The sequence below is a fragment of the Scyliorhinus torazame genome, chromosome 4, assembly GCF_047496885.1.
Source record: "Scyliorhinus torazame isolate Kashiwa2021f chromosome 4, sScyTor2.1, whole genome shotgun sequence".
Classification (NCBI taxonomy): domain Eukaryota; kingdom Metazoa; phylum Chordata; class Chondrichthyes; order Carcharhiniformes; family Scyliorhinidae; genus Scyliorhinus; species Scyliorhinus torazame.
Window position 1 is genome coordinate 82,517,516 of NC_092710.1, and position 27,092 is coordinate 82,544,607.

General features: G+C 51.7%; 1 protein-coding gene across 1 annotated transcript in view; it reads left to right on the forward strand.

Moving 5' to 3' along the window:
- LOC140410329 (sodium/potassium-transporting ATPase subunit alpha-2) overlaps nt 1-27,092 on the forward strand; it is a 725,899-nt gene that overhangs the window by 441,871 nt on the left and 256,936 nt on the right. The window contains exons 8-9 of the mRNA XM_072498323.1: nt 20,240-20,508; nt 24,964-25,162. Coding sequence (XP_072354424.1) covers nt 20,240-20,508; nt 24,964-25,162 — 468 coding nt within the window. The remainder of the gene's footprint in view (nt 1-20,239; nt 20,509-24,963; nt 25,163-27,092) is intronic.

Consider the following 27,092-nt stretch of genomic DNA (forward strand, 5'->3'; position numbering starts at 1 on the left):
TACTCTGTATCTAACCCCATGCTGTACCTGTCCTGGGAGAGTTTGATGGGGACAGTGTAGAGGGAGCTTTACTCTGTATCTAACCCTGTGCTGTACCTGTCCTGGGAGTGTTTGATGGGGACAGTGTACAGGGAGCTTTACTCTGTATCCAACCTCGTGCTGTACCTGTCCTGGGAGTGTTTGATGGGGACAGTGCAGAGGGAGCTTTACTCTGTATCTAACCCCGTGCTGTACCTGTCCTGGGAGTCTTTGATGGGGACAGTGTAGAGGGAGATTTACTCTGTATCTAACCCCGTGCTGTACCTGTCCTGGGAAAGTTTGATGGGCACAGTGTAGAGGGAGATATACTCTGTATCTAACCTCGTGCTGTACCTGTCCTGGGAGAGTTTGATGGGGACAGTGTAGAGGGAGCTTTACTCTGTGTCTAACCCCGCGCAGTACCTGTCCTGGGACAATTTGATGGCGACAGGGTAGAGAGAGATTTACTCTGTATCTAACTCCGTGCTGTACCTGTCCTGGGAGTGTTTGATGGGGACAGTGCAGAGGGAGCTTTACTCTGTATCTTACCCCATGCTGTATCTGTCCTGGGTGAATTTGATGGGGACAGGGTAGAGGGAGCTTTACTCTATATCTAACCCCGTGCTGTACCTGTCCTGCGAGTTTTGATGGGGACTGGGTAGAGGGAGATTTACTCTGTATCTAACTCCGTGCTGTACCCGTCCTGGGAGTGTTTGATGGGGACAGTGTAGAGGCAGCTTTACTCTGTATCCAGCCATGTGCTGTACCTGTCCTGGGAGTGTTTGATGGGGACAGTGTATAGGGAGCTTTACTCTGTATCTTACCCCGTGCTGTACCTGTCCTGGGAGTGTTTGATGGGGACAGTGTAGACGGAGCGTTACTCTGTATCTAACCCCGTGCTGTACCTGTCCTGGGAGTGTTTGATGGGGACAGTGTAGAGGGAACGTTACTCTGTATCTAACCTCGTGTTGTCCCTGTCCTGGGAGTGTTTGATGGGGACAGTGTAGAGGGAGCGTTACTCTGTATCTAACCCCGTGCTGTACGTGTCCTGGGAGTGTTTGATGGGGACAGTGTAGAGGGAGCATTACTCTGAATCTAACCCCGTGCTGTACCTGTCCTGGGAGTGTTTGATGGGGACAGTGTACAGGGAGCGTTACTCTGTATCTAACCCCGTACTGTACCTGTCCTGGGAGTGTTTGATGGGACAGTGTAGAGGGAGCGTTACTCTGTATCTTACCCCGTGCTGTACCTGTCCTTGGAGTGTTTGATGGGGCCAGTGTAGAGGGAGCTTTACTCTGTATCTAATCCCGTGCTGTACCTGTGCTGGGAGTGTTTGATGGTGTCAGTGTAGACGGAGCTTTACTCTGTGTCTAACCCCGTGCTGTACCTGTCCTGGGAGTGTTTGATGGGGACAGTGCAGAGGGAGCGTTACTCTGTATCTAACCCCGTGCTGTACCTGTCCTGGGAGTGTTTGATGGGGCCAGTGTAGAGGGAGCTTTACTCTGTATCTAATCCCGTGCTGTACCTGTGCTGGGAGTGTTTGATGGGGTCAGTGTAGACGGAGCTTTACTCTGTGTCTAACCCCGTGCTGTACCTGTCCTGGGAGTGTTTGATGGGGCCAGTGTACAGCGAGCTTTACTCTGTATCCAACCCCGTGCTGTACCTATCCTGGGAGTGTTTGATGGGGACAGTGCAGAGGGAGCTTTACTCTGTATCTAACCCCGTGCTGTACCTGTCCTGGATGTGTTTGATGGGACCAGTGTAGAGGGAGCTTTACTCTGTGTCTAACCCCGTGCTGTACCTGTCCTGGGAGTGTTTGATGGTGCCAGTGTAGAGGGAGCTTTACTCTGTATCTAATCCCGTGCTGTACCTGTGCTGGGAGTGTTTGATGGGGACAGTGCAGAGGGAGCTTTACTCTATGTCTAACCCCGCTCTGTACCTGTCCTGGGAGAGTTTGATGGGGACAGTGCAGAGGGAGCTTTACTCTGTGTCTAACCCCGCTCTGTACCTGTCCTGGGAGAGTTTGATGGGGACAGTGTAGAGGGAGATTTACTCTGTAACTAACCCCGTGCTGTACCTGTCCTGGGAGTGTTTGATGGGGACAGTGTAGAGGGAGATTTTCTCTGTATCTAACTCCGTGCTGTACCTGTCCTGGGAGAGTTTGATGGGGACAGTGTCGAGGGAGCTTTACTCTGGTCGAACCCCGCGCTGTACCTGTCCTGGGAGAGTTTGATGGGGACAGGGTAGAGGGAGATTTACTCTGTATCTAATCCGGTGCTGTACCTGTGCTGGGTGTGTTTAATGGCGCAAGTGTAGAGGGAGCTTTACTCTATATCTAACCCTGTGCTGTACCTGTCCTGGGAGTGTTTGATGGGGACAGTGTACAGGGAGCTTTACTCTGTATCCAACCCCGTGCTGTACCTGTCCTGGGAGTGTTTGATGGGGCCAGTGTAGAGGGAGCTTTACTCTGTATCTAACTCCGTGGTGTAGCTGTCCTGGGAGAGTTTGATGGGGACAGGGTAGAGGGAAATTTACTCTGTATCTAATCCCGTGCTGTAACTGTGCTGGGAGTGTTTGATGGGGACAGGGTAGAGGGAGATTTACTCTGTATCTAACCATGTGCTGTACCTGTCCTGGGAGTGTTTGATGGGGACAGTGTACAGGGAGCTTTACTCTGTATCTAACCCCGTGCTGTACCTGTCCTGGGAGTGTTTGATGGGGACAGTGCAGAGGGAGCTTTACTCTGTATCTAACCCCGCGCTGTACCTGTCCTGGGAGTGTTTGATGGGGACAGTGCAGATGGACTTTTACTCTGTATCAAACCCCGCGCTGTACCTGTCCTGGGAGTGTTTTATGGGGACAGTGTAGAGGGAGCTTTACTCTGTATCCAACCCCGTGCTGTTCCTGTCCTGGGAGTGTTTGATGGGGACAGTGCAGAGGGAGATTTACTCTGTATCTAACCCCGTGCTCTACCTGTCCTGGGAGTGTTTGATGGTGCCAGTGTAGAGGGAGCTTTACTCTGTATCTAATCCCGTGCTGTACCTGTGCTGGGAGTGTTTGATGGGGACAGTGCAGAGGGAGCTTTACTCTGTGTCTAACCCCGCTCTGTACCTGTCCTGGGAGAGTTTGATGGGGACAGTGCAGAGGGAGCTTTACTCTGTGTCTAACCCCGCTCTGTTCCTGTCCTGGGAGAGTTTGATGGGGACAGTGTAGAGGGAGATTTACTCTGTAACTAACCCCGTGCTGTACCTGTCCTGGGAGTGTTTGATGGGGACAGTGTAGAGGGAGATTTTCTCTGTATCTAACTCCGTGCTGTACCTGTCCTGGGAGAGTTTGATGGGGACAGTGTAGAGGGAGCTTTACTCTGGTCGAACCCCGCGCTGTACCTGTCCTGGGAGAGTTTGATGGGGACAGGGTAGAGGGAGATTTACTCTGTATCTAACCCCGTGCTGTACCTGTCCTGGATGTGTTTGATGGGACCAGTGTAGAGGGAGCTTTACTCTGTGTCTAACCCCGTGCTGTACCTGTCCTGGGAGTGTTTGATGGTGCCAGTGTAGAGGGAGCTTTACTCTGTATCTAATCCCGTGCTGTACCTGTGCTGGGAGTGTTTGATGGGGACAGTGCAGAGGGAGCTTTACTCTGTGTCTAACCCCGCTCTGTACCTGTCCTGGGAGAGTTTGATGGGGACAGTGCAGAGGGAGCTTTACTCTGTGTCTAACCCCGCTCTGTTCCTGTCCTGGGAGAGTTTGATGGGGACAGTGTAGAGGGAGATTTACTCTGTAACTAACCCCGTGCTGTACCTGTCCTGGGAGTGTTTGATGGGGACAGTGTAGAGGGAGATTTTCTCTGTATCTAACTCCGTGCTGTACCTGTCCTGGGAGAGTTTGATGGGGACAGTGTAGAGGGAGCTTTACTCTGGTCGAACCCCGCGCTGTACCTGTCCTGGGAGAGTTTGATGGGGACAGGGTAGAGGGAGATTTACTCTGTATCTAATCCGGTGCTGTACCTGTGCTGGGTGTGTTTAATGGGGCAAGTGTAGAGGGAGCTTTACTCTGTATCTAATCCCGTGCTGTACCTGTCCTGGGAGTGTTTGATGGGGACAGTGTAGAGGGAGCTTTACTCTGGTCGAACCAGCGCTGTACCTGTCCTGGGAGAGTTTGATGGGGACAGGGTAGAGGGAGATTTACTCTGTATCTAAACCAGTGCAGTACCTGTCCTGGGAGTGTTTGATGGGGACAGTGTAGAGGGAGATTTAGTCTGTATCTAACCCTGTGCTGTACCTGTCCTGGGAGTGTTTTTAATGTGGGCAGTGGAGAGGGACCTTTACTCTGGATCTAATCCCGTGCTGTACCTGTCCTGGGAGTATTTGATGGGAACTGTGTAGAGGGAGCTTTACTCTGTGTCTGACCCGCTCTGTACCTGTCCTGGGAGAGTTTGATGGGGACAGTGTGGAGGGAGATTTACTCTGTACCTCACCCCGTGCTGTACCTGTCCTGGGAGTGTTTGATGGGCACAGTGTACAGGGAGATTTACTCTGTATCTAACTCCGTTCTGTACCTCTCCTGGGAGAGTTTGATGGGAACAGTGTAGAGGGAGATTTACTCTGTATCTAACTCCGTGCTGTACCTGTCCTGGGAGAATTTGATGGGCACAGTGTACAGGGAGATTTACTCTGTATCTAACTCCGTGCTGTACCTGACCTGGGAGAGTTTGATGGGGACAGTGTAGAGGGAGCTTTACTCTGTGTCTAACCCCGTGCTGTACCTGTCCTGGGAGAGTTTGATGGGGACAGGGTAGAGGTAGATTTACTCTGTATCTAACTCCGTGCAGTACCTGTCCTGGGAGAGTTTGATGTGGACAGTGTAGAGGGAGCTTTACTCTGTGTCTAACCCTGCGCTGTATCTGTCCTGGGAGAGTTTGATGGGGCCAGTATATAGGGAGCTTTACTCTGTATCTAACCCCGTGCTGTACCTGTCTTGGGAGAGTTTGATGGGGACAGTGTAGAGGGAGATTTACTCTGTATCTAACCTCGTGCTGTACCTGTCCTGGGGGAGTTTGATGGGGACAGTGTAGAGGGAGCTTTACTCTGTGTCTAACCCCGCACTGTACCTGTCCTGGGAGAGTTTGATGGGGACAGGGTAGAGGGAGATTTACTCTGTATCTAACCCCATGCTGTACCTGTCCTGGGAGAGTTTGATGGGGACAGTGTAGAGGGAGCTTTACTCTGTATCTAACCCTGTGCTGTACCTGTCCTGGGAGTGTTTGATGGGGACAGTGTACAGGGAGCTTTACTCTGTATCCAACCTCGTGCTGTACCTGTCCTGGGAGTGTTTGATGGGGACAGTGCAGAGGGAGCTTTACTCTGTATCTAACCCCGTGCTGTACCTGTCCTGGGAGTCTTTGATGGGGACAGTGTAGAGGGAGATTTACTCTGTATCTAACCCCGTGCTGTACCTGTCCTGGGAAAGTTTGATGGGCACAGTGTAGAGGGAGATATACTCTGTATCTAACCTCGTGCTGTACCTGTCCTGGGAGAGTTTGATGGGGACAGTGTAGAGGGAGCTTTACTCTGTGTCTAACCCCGCGCAGTACCTGTCCTGGGACAATTTGATGGCGACAGGGTAGAGAGAGATTTACTCTGTATCTAACTCCGTGCTGTACCTGTCCTGGGAGTGTTTGATGGGGACAGTGCAGAGGGAGCTTTACTCTGTATCTTACCCCATGCTGTATCTGTCCTGGGTGAATTTGATGGGGACAGGGTAGAGGGAGCTTTACTCTATATCTAACCCCGTGCTGTACCTGTCCTGGGAGTTTTGATGGGGACTGGGTAGAGGGAGATTTACTCTGTATCTAACTCCGTGCTGTACCCGTCCTGGGAGTGTTTGATGGGGACAGTGTAGAGGCAGCTTTACTCTGTATCCAGCCATGTGCTGTACCTGTCCTGGGAGTGTTTGATGGGGACAGTGTATAGGGAGCTTTACTCTGTATCTTACCCCGTGCTGTACCTGTCCTGGGAGTGTTTGATGGGGACAGTGTAGACGGAGCGTTACTCTGTATCTAACCCCGTGCTGTACCTGTCCTGGGAGTGTTTGATGGGGACAGTGTAGAGGGAACGTTACTCTGTATCTAACCTCGTGTTGTCCCTGTCCTGGGAGTGTTTGATGGGGACAGTGTAGAGGGAGCGTTACTCTGTATCTAACCCCGTGCTGTACGTGTCCTGGGAGTGTTTGATGGGGACAGTGTAGAGGGAGCATTACTCTGAATCTAACCCCGTGCTGTACCTGTCCTGGGAGTGTTTGATGGGGACAGTGTACAGGGAGCGTTACTCTGTATCTAACCCCGTACTGTACCTGTCCTGGGAGTGTTTGATGGGACAGTGTAGAGGGAGCGTTACTCTGTATCTTACCCCGTGCTGTACCTGTCCTTGGAGTGTTTGATGGGGCCAGTGTAGAGGGAGCTTTACTCTGTATCTAATCCCGTGCTGTACCTGTGCTGGGAGTGTTTGATGGTGTCAGTGTAGACGGAGCTTTACTCTGTGTCTAACCCCGTGCTGTACCTGTCCTGGGAGTGTTTGATGGGGACAGTGCAGAGGGAGCGTTACTCTGTATCTAACCCCGTGCTGTACCTGTCCTGGGAGTGTTTGATGGGGCCAGTGTAGAGGGAGCTTTACTCTGTATCTAATCCCGTGCTGTACCTGTGCTGGGAGTGTTTGATGGGGTCAGTGTAGACGGAGCTTTACTCTGTGTCTAACCCCGTGCTGTACCTGTCCTGGGAGTGTTTGATGGGGCCAGTGTACAGCGAGCTTTACTCTGTATCCAACCCCGTGCTGTACCTATCCTGGGAGTGTTTGATGGGGACAGTGCAGAGGGAGCTTTACTCTGTATCTAACCCCGTGCTGTACCTGTCCTGGATGTGTTTGATGGGACCAGTGTAGAGGGAGCTTTACTCTGTGTCTAACCCCGTGCTGTACCTGTCCTGGGAGTGTTTGATGGTGCCAGTGTAGAGGGAGCTTTACTCTGTATCTAACCCCGCTCTGTACCTGTCCTGGGAGAGTTTGATGGGGACAGTGCAGAGGGAGCTTTACTCTGTGTCTAACCCCGCTCTGTTCCTGTCCTGGGAGAGTTTGATGGGGACAGTGTAGAGGGAGATTTACTCTGTAACTAACCCCGTGCTGTACCTGTCCTGGGAGTGTTTGATGGGGACAGTGTAGAGGGAGATTTTCTCTGTATCTAACTCCGTGCTGTACCTGTCCTGGGAGAGTTTGATGGGGACAGTGTAGAGGGAGCTTTACTCTGGTCGAACCCCGCGCTGTACCTGTCCTGGGAGAGTTTGATGGGGACAGGGTAGAGGGAGATTTACTCTGTATCTAACCCCGTGCTGTACCTGTCCTGGATGTGTTTGATGGGACCAGTGTAGAGGGAGCTTTACTCTGTGTCTAACCCCGTGCTGTACCTGTCCTGGGAGTGTTTGATGGTGCCAGTGTAGAGGGAGCTTTACTCGGTATCTAATCCCGTGCTGTACCTGTGCTGGGAGTGTTTGATGGGGACAGTGCAGAGGGAGCTTTACTCTGTGTCTAACCCCGCTCTGTACCTGTCCTGGGAGAGTTTGATGGGGACAGTGCAGAGGGAGCTTTACTCTGTGTCTAACCCCGCTCTGTACCTGTCCTGGGAGAGTTTGATGGGGACAGTGTAGAGGGAGATTTACTCTGTAACTAACCCCGTGCTGTACCTGTCCTGGGAGTGTTTGATGGGGACAGTGTAGAGGGAGATTTTCTCTGTATCTAACTCCGTGCTGTACCTGTCCTGGGAGAGTTTGATGGGGACAGTGTAGAGGGAGCTTTACTCTGGTCGAACCCCGCGCTGTACCTGTCCTGGGAGAGTTTGATGGGGACAGGGTAGAGGGAGATTTACTCTGTATCTAATCCGGTGCTGTACCTGTGCTGGGTGTGTTTAATGGCGCAAGTGTAGAGGGAGCTTTACTCTATATCTAACCCTGTGCTGTACCTGTCCTGGGAGTGTTTGATGGGGACAGTGTACAGGGAGCTTTACTCTGTATCCAACCCCGTGCTGTACCTGTCCTGGGAGTGTTTGATGGGGCCAGTGTAGAGGGAGCTTTACTCTGTATCTAACTCCGTGGTGTAGCTGTCCTGGGAGAGTTTGATGGGGACAGGGTAGAGGGAAATTTACTCTGTATCTAATCCCGTGCTGTAACTGTGCTGGGAGTGTTTGATGGGGACAGGGTAGAGGGAGATTTACTCTGTATCTAACCATGTGCTGTACCTGTCCTGGGAGTGTTTGATGGGGACAGTGTACAGGGAGCTTTACTCTGTATCTAACCCCGTGCTGTACCTGTCCTGGGAGTGTTTGATGGGGACAGTGCAGAGGGAGCTTTACTCTGTGTCTAACCCCGCGCTGTACCTGTCCTGGGAGTGTTTGATGGGGACAGTGCAGATGGACTTTTACTCTGTATCAAACCCCGCGCTGTACCTGTCCTGGGAGTGTTTTATGGGGACAGTGTAGAGGGAGCTTTACTCTGTATCCAACCCCGTGCTGTTCCTGTCCTGGGAGTGTTTGATGGGGACAGTGCAGAGGGAGATTTACTCTGTATCTAACCCCGTGCTCTACCTGTCCTGGGAGTGTTTGATGGTGCCAGTGTAGAGGGAGCTTTACTCTGTATCTAATCCCGTGCTGTACCTGTGCTGGGAGTGTTTGATGGGGACAGTGCAGAGGGAGCTTTACTCTGTGTCTAACCCCGCTCTGTACCTGTCCTGGGAGAGTTTGATGGGGACAGTGCAGAGGGAGCTTTACTCTGTGTCTAACCCCGCTCTGTTCCTGTCCTGGGAGAGTTTGATGGGGACAGTGTAGAGGGAGATTTACTCTGTAACTAACCCCGTGCTGTACCTGTCCTGGGAGTGTTTGATGGGGACAGTGTAGAGGGAGATTTTCTCTGTATCTAACTCCGTGCTGTACCTGTCCTGGGAGAGTTTGATGGGGACAGTGTAGAGGGAGCTTTACTCTGGTCGAACCCCGCGCTGTACCTGTCCTGGGAGAGTTTGATGGGGACAGGGTAGAGGGAGATTTACTCTGTATCTAATCCGGTGCTGTACCTGTGCTGGGTGTGTTTAATGGGGCAAGTGTAGAGGGAGCTTTACTCTGTATCTAATCCCGTGCTGTACCTGTCCTGGGAGTGTTTGATGGGGACAGTGTAGAGGGAGCTTTACTCTGGTCGAACCAGCGCTGTACCTGTCCTGGGAGAGTTTGATGGGGACAGGGTAGAGGGAGATTTACTCTGTATCTAAACCAGTGCAGTACCTGTCCTGGGAGTGTTTGATGGGGACAGTGTAGAGGGAGATTTAGTCTGTATCTAACCCTGTGCTGTACCTGTCCTGGGAGTGTTTTTAATGTGGGCAGTGGAGAGGGACCTTTACTCTGGATCTAATCCCGTGCTGTACCTGTCCTGGGAGTATTTGATGGGAACTGTGTAGAGGGAGCTTTACTCTGTGTCTGACCCGCTCTGTACCTGTCCTGGGAGAGTTTGATGGGGACAGTGTGGAGGGAGATTTACTCTGTACCTCACCCCGTGCTGTACCTGTCCTGGGAGTGTTTGATGGGCACAGTGTACAGGGAGATTTACTCTGTATCTAACTCCGTTCTGTACCTCTCCTGGGAGAGTTTGATGGGAACAGTGTAGAGGGAGATTTACTCTGTATCTAACTCCGTGCTGTACCTGTCCTGGGAGAATTTGATGGGCACAGTGTACAGGGAGATTTACTCTGTATCTAACTCCGTGCTGTACCTGACCTGGGAGAGTTTGATGGGGACAGTGTAGAGGGAGCTTTACTCTGTGTCTAACCCCGTGCTGTACCTGTCCTGGGAGAGTTTGATGGGGACAGGGTAGAGGTAGATTTACTCTGTATCTAACTCCGTGCAGTACCTGTCCTGGGAGAGTTTGATGTGGACAGTGTAGAGGGAGCTTTACTCTGTGTCTAACCCTGCGCTGTATCTGTCCTGGGAGAGTTTGATGGGGCCAGTATATAGGGAGCTTTACTCTGTATCTAACCCCGTGCTGTACCTGTCTTGGGAGAGTTTGATGGGGACAGTGTAGAGGGAGATTTACTCTGTATCTAACCTCGTGCTGTAGCTGTCCTGGGGGAGTTTGATGGGGACAGTGTAGAGGGAGCTTTACTCTGTGTCTAACCCCGCACTGTACCTGTCCTGGGAGAGTTTGATGGGGACAGGGTAGAGGGAGATTTACTCTGTATCTAACCCAATGCTGTACCTGTCCTGGGAGAGTTTGATGGGGACAGTGTAGAGGGAGCTTTACTCTGTATCTAACCCTGTGCTGTACCTGTCCTGGGAGTGTTTGATGGGGACAGTGTACAGGGAGCTTTACTCTGTATCCAACCTCGTGCTGTACCTGTCCTGGGAGTGTTTGATGGGGACAGTGCAGAGGGAGCTTTACTCTGTATCTAACCCCGTGCTGTACCTGTCCTGGGAGTCTTTGATGGGGACAGTGTAGAGGGAGATTTACTCTGTATCTAACCCCGTGCTGTACCTGTCCTGGGAAAGTTTGATGGGCACAGTGTAGAGGGAGATATACTCTGTATCTAACCTCGTGCTGTACCTGTCCTGGGAGAGTTTGATGGGGACAGTGTAGAGGGAGCTTTACTCTGTGTCTAACCCCGCGCAGTACCTGTCCTGGGACAATTTGATGGCGACAGGGTAGAGAGAGATTTACTCTGTATCTAACTCCGTGCTGTACCTGTCCTGGGAGTGTTTGATGGGGACAGTGCAGAGGGAGCTTTACTCTGTATCTTACCCCATGCTGTATCTGTCCTGGGTGAATTTGATGGGGACAGTGTAGAGGGAGCTTTACTCTATATCTAACCCCGTGCTGTACCTGTCCTGGGAGTTTTGATGGGGACTGGGTAGAGGGAGATTTACTCTGTATCTAACTCCGTGCTGTACCCGTCCTGGGAGTGTTTGATGGGGACAGTGTAGAGGCAGCTTTACTCTGTATCCAGCCATGTGCTGTACCTGTCCTGGGAGTGTTTGATGGGGACAGTGTATAGGGAGCTTTACTCTGTATCTTACCCCGTGCTGTACCTGTCCTGGGAGTGTTTGATGGGGACAGTGTAGACGGAGCGTTACTCTGTATCTAACCCCGTGCTGTACCTGTCCTGGGAGTGTTTGATGGGGACAGTGTAGAGGGAACGTTACTCTGTATCTAACCCCGTGTTGTCCCTGTCCTGGGAGTGTTTGATGGGGACAGTGTAGAGGGAGCGTTACTCTGTATCTAACCCCGTGCTGTACGTGTCCTGGGAGTGTTTGATGGGGACAGTGTAGAGGGAGCATTACTCTGAATCTAACCCCGTGCTGTACCTGTCCTGGGAGTGTTTGATGGGGACAGTGTACAGGGAGCGTTACTCTGTATCTAACCCCGTACTGTACCTGTCCTGGGAGTGTTTGATGGGACAGTGTAGAGGGAGCGTTACTCTGTATCTTACCCCGTGCTGTACCTGTCCTTGGAGTGTTTGATGGGGCCAGTGTAGAGGGAGCTTTACTCTGTATCTAATCCCGTGCTGTACCTGTGCTGGGAGTGTTTGATGGGGTCAGTGTAGACGGAGCTTTACTCTGTGTCTAACCCCGTGCTGTACCTGTCCTGGGAGTGTTTGATGGGGACAGTGCAGAGGGAGCGTTACTCTGTATCTAACCCCGTGCTGTACCTGTCCTGGGAGTGTTTGATGGGGCCAGTGTAGAGGGAGCTTTACTCTGTATCTAATCCCGTGCTGTACCTGTGCTGGGAGTGTTTGATGGGGTCAGTGTAGACGGAGCTTTACTCTGTGTCTAACCCCGTGCTGTACCTGTCCTGGGAGTGTTTGATGGGGCCAGTGTACAGCGAGCTTTACTCTGTATCCAACCCCGTGCTGTACCTATCCTGGGAGTGTTTGATGGGGACAGTGCAGAGGGAGCTTTACTCTGTATCTAACCCCGTGCTGTACCTGTCCTGGATGTGTTTGATGGGACCAGTGTAGAGGGAGCTTTACTCTGTGTCTAACCCCGTGCTGTACCTGTCCTGGGAGTGTTTGATGGGGACAGTGTCGAGGGAGATTTACTCTGTATCTAACCTCGTGCTGTACCTGTCCTGGGGGAGTTTGATGGGGACAGTGTAGAGGGAGCTTTACTCTGTGTCTAACCCCGCGCTGTACCTGTCCTGGGAGCGTTTGATGGGGACAGGGTAGAGGGAGATTTTCTCTGTATCTAACCTCGTGCTGTACCTGTCCTGGGAGTCTTTTTAGTGTAGACAGTGTAGAGGGAGCTTTACTCTGTATCTAACCCTGTGCTGTACCTGTCCTGGGAGTGTTTTTATCATTAACCTAGAGGAAGGCGCAGAAGGTGGGTGAGTAAATTTCCAGACAATACTAAAGTCGGTGGTGTTGTCGATAGTGTGGAAGGAAGTAGCAGGTTACAGAGGGATGTAGATAAGCTGGAGAGCTGGGCTGAGAGGTGGCAAAAGGAGTTTAATGTAGAGAAGTGTGAGGTGATTCACTTTGGAAGGAATAACAGGAATGTGGAATATTTGGCTAGTGGAAAAGTTCTTGAAAGGGTGGATGAGCAGAGGGATCTAGGTGTCCATGTACATAGATCCCTGAAAGTTGCCACCCAGGTTGATAGGGTGGTGAAGAAGGCCTATGGAGTGTTGGCCTTTATTGGTAGAGGGATTGAGTTCCGGAGTCAGGAGGTCATGTTGCAGCTGTACAGAACTCTGGTATGGCCGCATTTGGAGTATTGCGTACAGTTCTGGTCACCGCATTATAGGAAGGACGTGGAGGCTGTGGAGCGGGTGCAGAGGAGATTTACCAGGATGTTGCCTGGTATGGAGGGAAAATCTTATGAGGAAAGACTGATGGACTTGAGGTTGTTTTCGTTGGAGAGAAGAAGGTTAAGAGGAGACTTATTAGAGGCATACAAAATGATTAGGGGGTTGGATAGGGTGGACAGTGAGAGCCTTCTCCCGCGGATGGAAATAGCTGGCACGAGGGGACATAACTTTAAACTGAGGGGTAATAGATATAGGACAGAGGTCAGAGGTAGGTTCTTTACTCAAAGAGTAGTGAGGCCGTGGAATGCCCTACCTGCTACAGTAGTGAACTCGCCAACATTGAGGGCATTAAAAAGTTTATTGGATAAACATATGGATGATAATGGTATAGTGTAGGTTAGATGGCTATTGTTTCGGTGCAACATCGTGGGCCGAAGGGCCTGTACTGCGCTGTATTGTTCTATGTTCTATGTTTGATGGGGACAGTGTAGAGGGAGCTTTACTCTGTGTCTAACCCCGCTCTGTACCTGTCCTGGGAGAGTTTGATGGGGACAGTGTAGAGGGAGATTTACTCTGTATCTAACCCCGTGCTGTACCTGTCCTGGGAGTGTTTGATGGGGACAGTGTAGAGGGAGATTTACTCTGTCTCTCACTCCGTGCTGTACCTGTCCTGGGAGAGTTTGATGTGGACAGTGTAGAGGGAGATTTACTCTGTATCTAACTCCGTGCTGTACCTGTCCTGGGAGAGTTTGATGGACACAGTGTACAGGGAGATTTACTCTGTATCTAACCTCGTGCTGTACCTGTCCTGGGAGAGTTTGATGGGGACAGTGTAGAGGGAGATTTACTCTGGTCTAACCCCGCGCTGTACCAGTCCTGGGAGAGTTTGATGGGGACAGTGTAGAGGGAGCTTTACTCTGTATCTAACCCTGTGCTGTACCTGTCCTGGGAGTGTTTGATGGGGACAGTGTACAGGGAGCTTTACTCTGTATCCAACCCCGTGCTGTACCTGTTCTGGGAGTGTTTGATTTGGACAGTGCAGAGGGAACGTTACTCTGTATCTAACCCCGTGCTGTACCTGACCTGGGAGTGTTTGATGGGGCCAGTGTAGAGGGAGCTTTACTCTGTATCTAATCCCATGCTGTACCTGTGCTGGGAGTGTTTGATGGGGCCAGTGTAGAGGGAGCTTTATTCTGTGTCTAACCCCGTGCTGTACCTGTCCTAGGAGTGTTTGATGGGGACAGTGTAGAGGGAGATTTACTCTGTATCTAACTCCGTGCTGTACCTGTCCTGGGAGAGTTTGATGGGGACAGTGTAGAGGGAGCTTTACTCTGTGTCTAACCCCGCGCTGTACCTGTCCTGGGAGAGTTTGATGGGGACAGGGTACAGGGAGCTTTACTCTGTAACCAACCCCGTGCTGTACCTGTCCTGGGAGTGTTTGATGGGGCCAGTGTAGAGGGAGCTTTACTCTGTATCTAACCTCGTGCTGTACCTGTCCTGGGAGAGTTTGATGGGGACAGTGTAGAGGGAGCTTTACTCTGTATCTAACTCCGTGCTGTACCTGTCCTGGGAGTGTTTGATGGGGACAGTGCAGAGGGAGCTTTACTCTGTATCTTACTCCATGCTGTATCTGTCCTGGGAGAGTTTGATGGGGACAGTGTAGACGGAGCTTTACTCTGTATCTAACCCCGTGCTGTACCTGTCCTGGGAGTGTTTGATGGGGCCAGTGTACATAGAACATAGAACAATACACTGCAGTACAGGCCCTTCGGCCCACGATGTTGCACCGAAACCAAAAGCCATCGAACCTACACTATACCATTATCATCCATATGTTTATCCAATAAACTTTTTAATGCCCTCAATGTTGGCGAGTTCACTACTGTAGCAGGTAGGGCATTCCACGGCCTCACTACCCTTTGCGTAAAGAACCTACCTCTGACCTCTGTCCTATATCTATTACCCCTCAGTTTAAAGTTAAGTCCCCTCGTGCCAGCCATTTCCGTCCGCGGGAGAAGGCTCTCACTGTCCACCCTATCCAACCCCCTGATCATTTTGTATGCCTCTATTAAGTCTCCTCTTAACCTTCTTCTCACCAACGAAAACAACCTCAAGTCCATCAGCCTTTCCTCATAAGATTTTCCCTCCATACCAGGCAACATCCTGGTAAATCTCCTCTGCACCCGCTCCAAAGCCTCCACGTCCTTCCTATAATGCGGTGACCAGAACTGTACGCAATACTCCAAATGTGGCCGTACCAGAGTTCTGTACAGCTGCAACATGACATCCCGGAACTCAATCCCTCTACCAATAAAGGCCAACACTCCATAGGCCTTCTTCACCACCCTATCAACCTGGGTGGCAACTTTCAGGGATCCATATACATGGACACCTAGATCCCTCTGCTCATCCACACTTCCAAGAACTTTACCATTAGCCAAATATTCCGCATTCCTGTTATTCCTTCCAAAGTGAATCACCTCACACTTCTCTACATTAAACTCCATTTGCCACCTCTCAGCCCAGCTCTGCAGCTTATCTATATCCCTCTGTAACCTGCTACTTCCTTCCACACTATCGACAACACCACCGACTTTAGTATCGTCTGCAAATTTACTCACCCACCCTTCTGCGCCTTCCTCAAGGTCACTGATAAAAATGACAAACAGCAACGGCCCCAGAACAGATCCTTGTGGTACTCCACTTGTGACTGAACTCCATTCTGAACATTTCCCATCAACCACCACCCTCTGTCTTCTTTCAGCTAGCCAATTTCTGATCCACATCTCTAAATCACCCTCAATCCCCAGCCTCCGTATTTTCTGCAATAGCCTACCGTGGGGAACCTTATCAAACGCTTTGCTGAAATCCATATACACCACATCAACTGCTCTACCCTCGTCTACCTGTTCAGTCACCTTCTCAAAGAACTCGATAAGGTTTGTGAGGCATGACCTACCCTTCACAAAGCCATGCTGACTATCCCTGATCATATTATTCCTATCTAGATGATTATAAATCTTGTCTCTTATAATCCCCTCCAAGACTTTACCCACTACAGACGTGAGGCTCACCGGTCTATAGTTGCCGGGGTTGTCTCTGCTCCCCTTTTTGAACAAAGGGACCACATTTGCTATCCTCCAGTCCTCTGGCACTATTCCTGTAGCCAATGATGACATAAAAATCAAAGCCAATGGTCCAGCAATCTCTTCCCTGGCCTCCCAGAGAATCCTAGGATAAATCCCATCAGGTCCCGGGGACTTATCTATTTTCAGCCTGTCCAGAATTGCCAACACCTCTTCCCTACGTACCTCAATGCCATCTAATCTATTTACCTGGAGCTCAGCATTCTCCTCCACAACATTATCTTTTTCCTGCGTGAATACTGACGAAAAATAGTCATTTAGTATCTCGCCTATCTCTTCAGACTCTACACACAACTTCCCATCCCTGTCCTTGACTGGTCCTACTCTTTCCCTAGTCATTCGCTTATTCCTGACATACCTATAGAAAGCTTTTGGGTTTTCCTTGATCCTTCCTGCCAAATACTTCTCATGTCCCCTCCTTGCTCGTCTTAGCTCTCTCTTTAGATCCTTCCTCGCTACCTTGTAACTATCCATCGCCCCAACCGAAACTTCACACCTCATCTTCACATAGGCCTCCTTCTTCCTCTTAACAAGAGATTCCACTTCTTTGGTAGACCACGGTTCCCTCGCTCGGCACCTTCCTCCCTGCCTGACCGGTACATACTTATCAAGAACACGCAGTAGCTGATCCTTGAACAAGCTCCACTTATCCAGTGTGTCCAACACTTGCAGCCTACTTCTCCACCTTATCCCCCCCAAGTCACGTCTAATGGCATCATAATTGCCCTTCCCCCAGCTATAACTCTTGCCCTGCGGTGTATACTTATCCCTTTCCATCCTTAACGTAAACGTCACCGAATTGTGGTCACTGTCTCCAAAGTGCTCTCCTACCTCCAAATCCAACACCTGGCCTGGTTCATTACCCAAAACCAAATCCAATGTGGCCTCGCCTCTTGTTGGCCTGTCAACAAACTGTGTCAGGAAACCCTCCTGCACACACTGTACAAAAAACGACCCATCTAATGTACTCGAACTATATTTTTTCCAGTCAATATTTGGAAAGTTAAAGTCTCCCATAATAACTACCCTGTTACATTCGCTCTTATCCAGGATCATCCTCGCCATCCTTTCCTCTACATCCCTAGAACTATTTGGAGGCCTATAGAAAACTCCCAACAGGGTGACATCTCCTTTCCTGTTTCTAACCTCAGCCCATACTACCTCGGAAGATACAGCTTTACTCTGTATCGAATCCCGTGCTGTACCTGTGCTGGGAGTGTCTGATGGGGCCAGTGTAGAGGGAGGTTTACTCTGTATCTAATTCCGTGCTGTACCAGTGCTGGGAGTGTCTGATGGGGCCAGTGTAGAGGGAGCTTTACTCTGTGTCTAAACCCATGCTGTACCTGTCCTGGGAGTGTTTGATGGGGACAGTGTAGAGGGAGATTTACTCTGTGTCTAACCACGCGCTGTACCTGTCCTGGGAGAGTTTGATGGGGACAGGGTAGAGGGAGATTTACTCTGTATCTAACTCTGTGCTGTACCTGTCCTGGGAGTGTTTGATGGGGACAGTGTAGAGGCAGCTTTACTCTGTATCCAACCATGTGCTGAACCTGTCCTGGGAGTGTTTGATGGGGACAGTGCAGAGGGAGCTTTACTCTGTATCTTACCCCGTGCTGTACCTGTCCTGGGAGTGTTTGATGGGGACAGTGTAGAGGGAGCGTTACTCTGTATCAAACCCCGTGCTGTACCTGTCCTGGGAGTGTTTGATGGGGACAGTGTAGAGGGAGCGTTACTCTGTATCTAACCCCGTGCTGTACCTGTCCTGGGAGTGTTTGTTGGGGACAGTGTAGAGGGAGCGTTACTCTGTATCTAACCCCGTGCTGTACCTGTCCTGGGAGTGTTTGATGGGGACAGTGTAGAGGGAGCGTTACTCTGTATCTAACCCCGTGCTGTACCTGTCCTGGGAGAGTTTGATGGGGACAGGGTAGAGGGAGCGTTACTCTGTATCTAACCCCGTACTGTACCTGTCCTTGGAGTGTTTGATGGGGACAGTGTAGAGGGAGCGTTACTCTGTATCTAACCACGTACTGTACCTGTCCTGGGAGTGTTTGATGGGGCCAGTGTAGAGGGAGCTTTACTCTGTATCTAATCCCGTGCTGTACCTGTGCTGGGAGTGTTTGATCGGGTCAGTGTAGAGGGAGCTTTACTCTGTGTCTAACCCCGTGCTGTACCTGTTCTGGGAATGTTTGATGGGGACAGTGTAGAGGGAGATTTACTCTGTATCTAACCCCGTGCTGTACCAGTCCTGGGAGTGTTTGATGGGGACAGTGTAGAGGGAGATTTACTCTGTATCCAACCCCGTGCTGTACCTGTCCTGGGAGTGTTTGATGGGGACAGTGCAGAGGGAGATTTACTCTGTATCTAACCCTGTGCTGTACCTGTCCTGGGAGAGTTTGATGGGCACAGTGTACAGGGAGATTTACTCTGTATCTAACCTCGTGCTGTACCTGTCCTGGGAGAGTTTGATGTGGACAGTGTAGAGGGAGCTTTACTCTGTATCTAACCCTGTGCTGTACCTGTCCTGGGAGTGTTTGATGGGGACAGTGTACAGGGAGCTTTACTCTGTATCCAACCCCGTGCTGTACCTGTTATGGGAGTGTTTGATTTGGACAGTGCAGAGGGAGCTTTACTCTGTATCTAACCCCGTGCTGTACCTGTCCTGGGAGTGTTTCATGGGGCCAGTGTAGAGGGAGCTTTACTCTGTATCTAATCCCATGATGTACCTGTGCTGGGAGTGTTTGATGGGGCCAGTGTAGAGGGAGCTTTATTCTGTGTCTAACCCCGTGCTGTACCTGTCCTAGGAGTGTTTGATGGGGACAGTGTAGAGGGAGATTTACTCTGTATCTAACTCCGTGCTGTACCTGTCCTGGGAGAGTTTGATGGGGACAGTGTAGAGGGAGTTTATCTCTGTGTCTAACCCCGCGCTGTACCTGTCCTGGGAGAGTTTGATGGGGACAGGGTAGAGGGAGATTTACTCTGTATCTAACTCCGTGCTGTACCTGTCCTAGGAGTGTTTGATGGGGCCAGTGTCGAGGGAGCTTTACTCTGTATCTAATCCCGTGCTGCACCTGTGCTGTGAGTGTTTGATGGGGCCAGTGTAGAGGGAGCTTTACTCTGTGTCGAACCCCGTGCTGTACCTGTCCTGGGACTGTTTGATGGGGACAGTGTAGAGGGAGATTTACTCTGTATCTAACTCCGTGCTGTACCTGTCCTGGGAGAGTTTGATGGGGACAGTGTAGAGGAAGCTTTACTCTGTATCGAATCCCGTGCTGTACCTGTGCTGGGAGTCTTTGATGGGGCCTGTGTAGAGGGAGCTTTACTCTGTGTCTAACCCCGTGCTGTACCTGTCCTGGGAGTGTTTGATGGGGACAGTGTAGAGGGAGATTTACTCTGTATCTAACCCTGTGCTGTACCTGTCCTGGGAGTGTTTTTAATGTGGACAGTGTAGAGGGAGCTTTACTCTGTATCTAATCCCGTGCTGTACCTGTCCTGGGAGTGTTTGATGGGGACAGTGTAGAGGGAGATTTACTCTGTATCTAACTCCATGCTGTACCTGTCCTGGGAGAGTTTGATCGGGACAGTTTGGAGGGAGCTTTACTCTGTGTCGAACCCCGTGCTGTACCTGTCCTGGGACTGTTTGATGGGGACAGTGTAGAGGGAGATTTACTCTGTATCTAACTCCGTGCTGTACCTGTCCTGGGAGAGTTTGATGGGGACAGTGTAGAGGAAGCTTTACTCTGTATCGAATCCCGTGCTGTACCTGTGCTGGGAGTCTTTGATGGGGCCAGTGTAGAGGGAGCTTTACTCTGTGTCTAACCCCGTGCTGTACCTGTCCTGGGAGTGTTTGATGGGGACAGTGTAGAGGGAGATTTACTCTGTATCTAAATCCGTGCTGTACCTGTCCTGGGAGTGTTTGATGGGGACAGTGCAGAGGGAGCTTTACTCTGTATCTAACCCTGTGCTGTACCTGTCCTGGGAGTGTTTTTAATGTGGACAGTGTAGAGGGAGCTTTACTCTGTATCTAATCCCGTGCTGTACCTGTCCTGGGAGTGTTTGATGGGGACAGTGTAGAGGGAGATTTACTCTGTATCTAACTCCATGCTGTACCTGTCCTGGGACAGTTTGATGGGGACAGGGTAGAGGGAGCTTTATTCTGTGTCTAACCCCGTGCTGTACCTGTCCTGGGAGTGTTTGATGAGGACAGTGTAGAGGTAGATTTACTCTGTATCTAACTCCGTGTTGTGTGTCGACAGGGACTGCCCGTGGATTGGTGATCTTCACAGGGGATCGGACTGTCATGGGCCGTATTGCCACCCTGGCCTCGGGGCTGGAGGTGGGACAGACCCCCATCTCCATGGAGATCGAGCATTTCATCCACATCATCACCGGCGTGGCGGTGTTCCTCGGTGTCTCCTTTTTCGTTCTGTCGCTGATCCTCGGCTACACCTGGCTCGAGGCGGTCATCTTCCTGATTGGTATCATCGTGGCTAATGTCCCTGAGGGTCTCCTCGCCACTGTCACGGTGAGTCATGCTGATGTGATCAATGCAGGAATTTTAGATATATTGTACACGTTGAAAATCCCTTATCCGAAATCCTTTGTGTGTTTCGGATTTCGGAATTATTCGGATTTTGGAATATACTGTGCATGTGCGTCACGTATTGGGAATTGTGCATCGCCCGGGACCCTTGTTGGATTTCCCACTCGTGGCGTTCAGTCAGCCCTCGATGAAAGTGCGGATTTCGGGTAAAGGCTGCTCAACCAGCTTAGTAAGTGTTAAAAGCCTGGGCAGAGAGTGTGTTTGACTGCTGAAATCATGTTTTAAAATATTTTTAGGTTGAAAGACAACAAAGCTTTTAGGAGCCAGAGGAGCAACTACCCATCATAACAATCTTGGTCGAACAGAATTTTGTTTCTTTTAGTAACTCAGGGGAAGCTGGCAAGAAATGAACATAGTTTTAGTTAAACTGTTTCCAAAGTTCTGCTCAAGGCAGCATATCAGTCCCAGTATACAGTCCTTGCTGTGAGAACTAATCACATCACACCAGGCCTTGTTTTAGGCCAGCCTTTATTTTAGTTCATTAAGAGGCCAGGATGGAAACGTCTGCCACTACCTGGGAAGCTTGTACTCCATCAGTCCCACAGGAAGATCAATGATGGTTTCCCCTTGGCCCTCGTGGGGGTTATGGCTCCCCTCCTCCCCAGAGTCCCCAAATCTCCCTTCAGCTGGCAATGAGGGGGGCTTTCTGCGCTGCTATGCGCCAGGGCTGTATTTCCGCCTGTGGCGGCTTTGGGTCCAGGGGTGTGCCGACTGCCGTTTCCTGGCCGACCATTGAAGAGTTACCCCGGGACCTCGATTCCGCATGTGCATCGATCCATCAGTAAAGACTCTTCTGCGGCCATCTCAGATCCGGAGTCATTCTCTTGTTGGACCGGGCATTGTGAACCGGGCGACTGGGTCCACAACCTGCAGGATGGTTCTGGGAGCGGCCAAGGTGTCACCACTGCCACTTAGTGCCCTGACATATGGGTTCTCCACCTGAAACCTGAGTTTATTCGAAACCATTTCTTCCAGCACGACTCCTGAGAGCACAGCACTCCAGCGGAATTTTAAGCGTGGACTGCATCCCCAGTGTGAAATGTCCGCCCTGGCACCCTGAAATCATGGTGCCTCTTCTGCGTCGCCTGCTGCACAGCTACATCCCTGCCGAGTCCTGGGATTGTTAGACACAGCCGAGTTCTGAGCCACCGGCCCATAAACAGCTCCGCAGGGCAAATTCCCGTTGTGCAATAACTAAGAAGGAAGTGTGTCAGTCGCGTGTCCATGGATCCAGTGGACTGCTTCTTTAAACCTGGTTTGAAGGTCTGGACCACTCTTTCTGCTAAAGAGGAGAGGGGATGATACTAGACAGTCCGAATGTGCCAAATGTCATTCCCCTTCATAAACACGGCAAATTCCTTGCTCGTGAACAGTGTCCCATTATCCGTTAGCAGGACCTCGGGGATCTCGTGGGTGCTAACAGATCCCCGGAGTTTCTCTATCATGGTCCTGGATGTTGTGGAGGTCATCTCGCATACCTCTAGCCACTTCGAGTGCGCATCCACAGTCACCCCATGAAAGGCCCCACAAAATCCACATGTAGGCGAACCAATGGGGACCCTGGCCATTCCCAAGGTTGGAGGAGTGTCTGATGGTCCTGGCACTCTGGGCAGCTGCGCATGTCACTCGCGATGCCCCTATTGATGTCAGGCCACCAGACATAACTGCAGGCCAACATTTTCACCTTAGATACCCCAGGTTGGCCACTGTGCAGACCCTGTGGCAGGGCCTCCGGACACTGAGGGGAGGTGACCGCACAAGCTCCCCACAATGTGACGGTGGCTTGTAGAGTTTGGCAAACTTCTGGACGAATGACCGAAGGGTCACCAGCAGGGACTCCTTTCTCCTGCCGCTTCACAACATGAGGCGAAGATTTGCCAGTGTCCATGCACGCACCTGGCCAACCGTCACCGGTCAGGTGTCCATGAAGTTGAAAGTCGCAATCACCTCATCCACCACTGACTCACGGGCAACAGCAGGCCCTGAGGGCGACAGCATGGGCAATGTGCGTATCCGGTCACTGCCTGAAGGAGTATCCGTATGCAGTGAGAAGGAGCGCCCAATGCTGGGTCCTAACCGATGCGATCGGTGGGATTCCCTTGTCCTCCTGGAAGAGGCCGGGCAGTGACTTGTGGTCTGTGACAATAAGAAAATGTCGCCCATAAACAGACTGATGGAACTTCTATCTGAGCGTAACAAGACTCGGCATCCAGAAGTGAACCCAGTGGGGCGCTCCGTACCATAGTCCCGTGCCTGGGCCAGCACCGCCCCAATGGTGTAGGGGAAGCATCGCATGTCAAAATGAGAGGCTTAGCCAGACCATAATGTGTTAGAAGCTGCGTGGAGGACAGCTGCCTCTTAACAGCAATCCAGCTTTGTCCTGTGAAGCGCTCCAGCGCCATTCTTGGTCCTTCCTTCATAACACATGGAGCGGAGCTAACATAGTGGCCAGGTTGGAATTGAACTTCCCAGAGTAGTAGACCAAGCCCAAAAACGACTGGAGCTCAATGGCGTTTTTCGGGGTTGGGGTCCCTTTTACAGGGCGGATTTTATCCTCCGCCGGGTGCAGACCAACCCTGTCCACTCTATAACCGAGATAATTCACTGCTGTGGTGCGGAACACGCACTTGCTCCTCTTCAGCCGGGCACCTCCACAGGGAAACCACCACCGGAGCACTTCCTGCAGGTTTGCCGTCATCCCATAATGAGCACGTCGTCCACATAGACGGCCATTATTCGCAGGCCCTGCAAGATATTCTCCATCATCCACTGAAAAATTCTGGGGCCGCTGAAACCCCGAATGGGAGGCGGGCATACTCCAACAACCCCCGATGAGTGTTGATGGTTGCAAACTTTCTGGACTCCGGCTCACGTCCAGCTTCATGAAACAGCATCCTCCAGCTAATCTGGTATGCAAATCCTCAACCTGGGGCATCAGGTAATGGTTCAGACACAAAGCCCTATTCACGGTGAGCTTGAAATCGCCGCATGGGTGGACAGTCTCATCAGGCTTCATTCCTGGCACCACAGGTGTGGCCCATTCCGCAAACTGAACTGGGTGTATGATCCCCAAATCCTGCAGGCGCCAAAGCTCCATATTGACCTTCGCAAGCAGGACACACAGGACAGGCCTCGCCATGAAATATCGGGGTTGAGCGGCAGCATCCACGTAGATAAGTGCCCCCTTTATCATGCCCAGACCCCCTGGAACGACTCAGGGTACTTACCCAGCACATCAGATAGATCAGCAGTGCAGACTTGAATGAGGACAAGCAGGAGCTGAAACAAGCTGAAGCAGCTTTTGAAGACATACAACCAGAGTCTCTGAATGGGTTTGACAGGAGTCCGGGGCGGGATTCTCCCATCGGGCGGCTAAGTGCTGACGCCGGCTTAGAAACGGGAGTGTTTTACTCTGACGTCGGGGTCCATTCTGGGACGCCATTCTGCGGCACACAGGGGGCTGGCACGGCTGCTCCAGCTGCCGATCCCGGCGTGAATCCGGCCTCGCAGTGTCCACGCATGCGCAGTTGGGCCGGTGCCAACTAGTGCATGAGCAGTGGCCTTCTTCCTCGCGCCAGCCCCGACGTCAAATGGCGCTGGGCTACAGGAGCTGGCATGGAGGAAAGGAGCCCCCCCCGACAGAGAGGCTGACCCGCCGATCGGAGGGCCCCGATCGCGGGCCAGGCCAGTACGGAGGCCCCCCCTGGGGTCGCACCCCCCTACCCGCCCACACGCCGCACCGGACCCTCCAGCGCCGAGGTCCCGCCGGCTCAGAGGATGCGAGAACGGTGCCGGAGGGACTCGGCTTGTTGGTGACGGCTGCTTGGCCCATCCGGACTGGAGAGTTGGCACAGAGCCCGACCAGCGCCACGCCGACCACGTCGGCCCCAGTGACGCCGATTCTCCACTCCACGGGGACTCGGAGAATTGCGCCCCAGAACATTTCTGTAAAGCAATGTCAAGAGAGCTCTCTTTCTTAAAGAATATCTCTGTAAAGCAAGTATTCCTCTGGGCCATTAGTATTTAAGATGGATTGAGAGCTGAGATGGTTTATTTCCTTGTTTAAGTGGGAATAAAGGTAGCAGTTAAGGATATTGTATTCACTGTGTTGAGTAGTATTGTTAAGGGGTATTGAAAGCTATTTCCGGCTGTGATAATAATTTGTTAGTAATTTCCCCATGTCATGGTGAAATCACTCCCGGAGGGAGGGGTCCTTTCCTCACAGTCTTACAAAATAAATATAAAATATTGGGAGATTTGTCCAGTATCCTAGCCATTGTTGGGGTCTGCTGTGGATTCGTAATACTGACCTTTCACCCGATATGGGTGGCTACACGCGACACTGGGCAGACTGACAGCTCTCTCTCTCTTGCTAAGGTCTGCCTCACTCTAACCGCCAAGCGCATGGCTCGCAAAAACTGCCTGGTGAAGAATCTGGAGGCAGTGGAGACCCTGGGCTCGACCTCGACCATCTGCTCGGACAAGACCGGGACCCTGACCCAGAATCGGATGACCGTCGCTCACATGTGGTTCGACAACCAAGTTCATGAGGCGGACACAACAGAGGATCAATCCGGTATTGAGAGTGAGAGTATGAGAGAGGGTGTGCCTGTGTGACAGAGAGTGTGCCTGTGTGAGAGAGGGTGTGCCTGTGCGACAGAGAGTATGCCTGTGTGACAGAGAGTGTGCCTGTGTGACAGAGAGTGTGCCTGTGTGACAGAGAGTGTGCCTGTGCGACAGAGAGTGTGCCTGTGCGACAGAGAGTGTGCCTGTGCGACAGAGAGTGTGCCTGTGTGACAGAGAGTGTGCCTGTGTGACAGAGAGTGTGGCTGTGTGACAGAGAGTGTGCCTGTGCGACAGAGAGTATGCCTGTGCGACAGAGAGTATGCCTGTGCGACAGAGAGTGTGCCTGTGCGACAGAGAGTGTGCCTGTGCGACAGAGAGTGTGCCTGTGTGACAGAGTGTGCCTGTGTGACAGAGAGTGTGTCTGTGTGACAGAGAGTATGCCTGTGCGACAGAGAGTGTGTCTGTGTGACAGAGAGTGTGCCTGTGTGACAGAGAGTGTGCCTGTGCGACAGAGAGTGTGCCTGTGTGACAGAGAGTGTGCCTGTGTGACAGAGAGTGTGCCTGTGCGACAGAGTATGCCTGTGCGACAGAGAGTGTGCCTGTGCGACAGAGAGTGTGCCTGTGTGACAGAGTGTGCCTGTGTGACAGAGAGTGTGTCTGTGTGACAGAGAGTATGCCTGTGCGACAGAGAGTGTGTCTGTGTGACAGAGAGTGTGCCTGTGTGACAGAGAGTGTGCCTGTGCGACAGAGAGTATGCCTGTGCGACAGAGAGTGTGCCTGTGCGACAGAGAGTGTGCCTGTGCGACAGAGAGTGTGCCTGTGTGAGGGAGGGCGTGCCTGTGTCAGAGAGTGTGTGCCTGTGCGACAGAGAGTATGCCTGTGCGACAGAGAGTATGCCTGTGCGACAGAGAGTGTGCCTGTGTGACAGAGTGTGCCTGTGCGACAGAGTGTGTGCCTGTGTGACAGAGAGAGTTCCTGTGTGACAGGGAGTGTGTTTGTGTGACAGAGAGTGTGCTTGTGTGAGGGAGGCTGTGTCTCTGTGACAGAGAGAGTGTCTGTGTGAGAGAGGGTGTGCCTGTGTGAGCGAGGGTGTGCCTGTGTGACAGAGGGAGTGTCTGTGAGAGAGAATGTATCTGTGCGACAGAGAGTGTGTCTGTGTGACAGAGAGTGTGTCTGTGTGACAGAGAGTGTGCCTGTGTGAGAGAGAGTGTGCCTGTGTGAGAGAGAGTGTGCCTGTGTGAGAGAGAGAGTGCCTGTGTGACAGAGAGTATGTCTGTGTGAGAGAGAGTGTGCCTGTGTGGCAGAGAGTGTGCCTGTGTGGCAGAGAGTGTGCCTGTGTGACAGAGAGTGTGCCTGTGTGACAGAGAGTGTGCCTGTGTGACAGAGAGTGTGCCTGTGTGACAGAGTGTGCCTGTGCGACAGAGTGTGCCTGTGCAACAGAGTGTGCCTGTGCGACAGAGAGCGTGCCTGTGTGAGGGAGGGCATGCCTGTGTCAGAGAGAGTGTGCCTGTGCGACAGAGAGTATGCCTGTGCGACAGAGAGTCTGCTTGTGTGACAGAGTGTGCCTGTGCGACAGCGAGTGTGCCTGTGTGACTGAGAGCGTGCCTGTGTGAGGGAGGGCGTGCCTGTGTGAGGGAGGCTGTGTCTCTGTGACAGAGAGTGTGTCTGTGTGACAGAGAGTGTTCCTGTGTGAGAGAGGGTGTGCCTGTGTGAGAGAGGGTGTGCCTGTGTGACAGAGGGTGTGCCTGTGTCGCAGAGGGTGCCTGTGCGACAGAGAGTGTGCCTGCGTTACAGAGAGTGTGCCTGTGTGTGAAAGAGTATGCCTGTGTGACAGAGAGTGTGTCTGTGTGACAGAGAGTGTGCCTGTGTGACAGAGAGTGTGCCTGTGTGTGAGAGAGTATGCCTGTGTTACAGAGAGTGTGCCTGTGTGACAGTGTGCC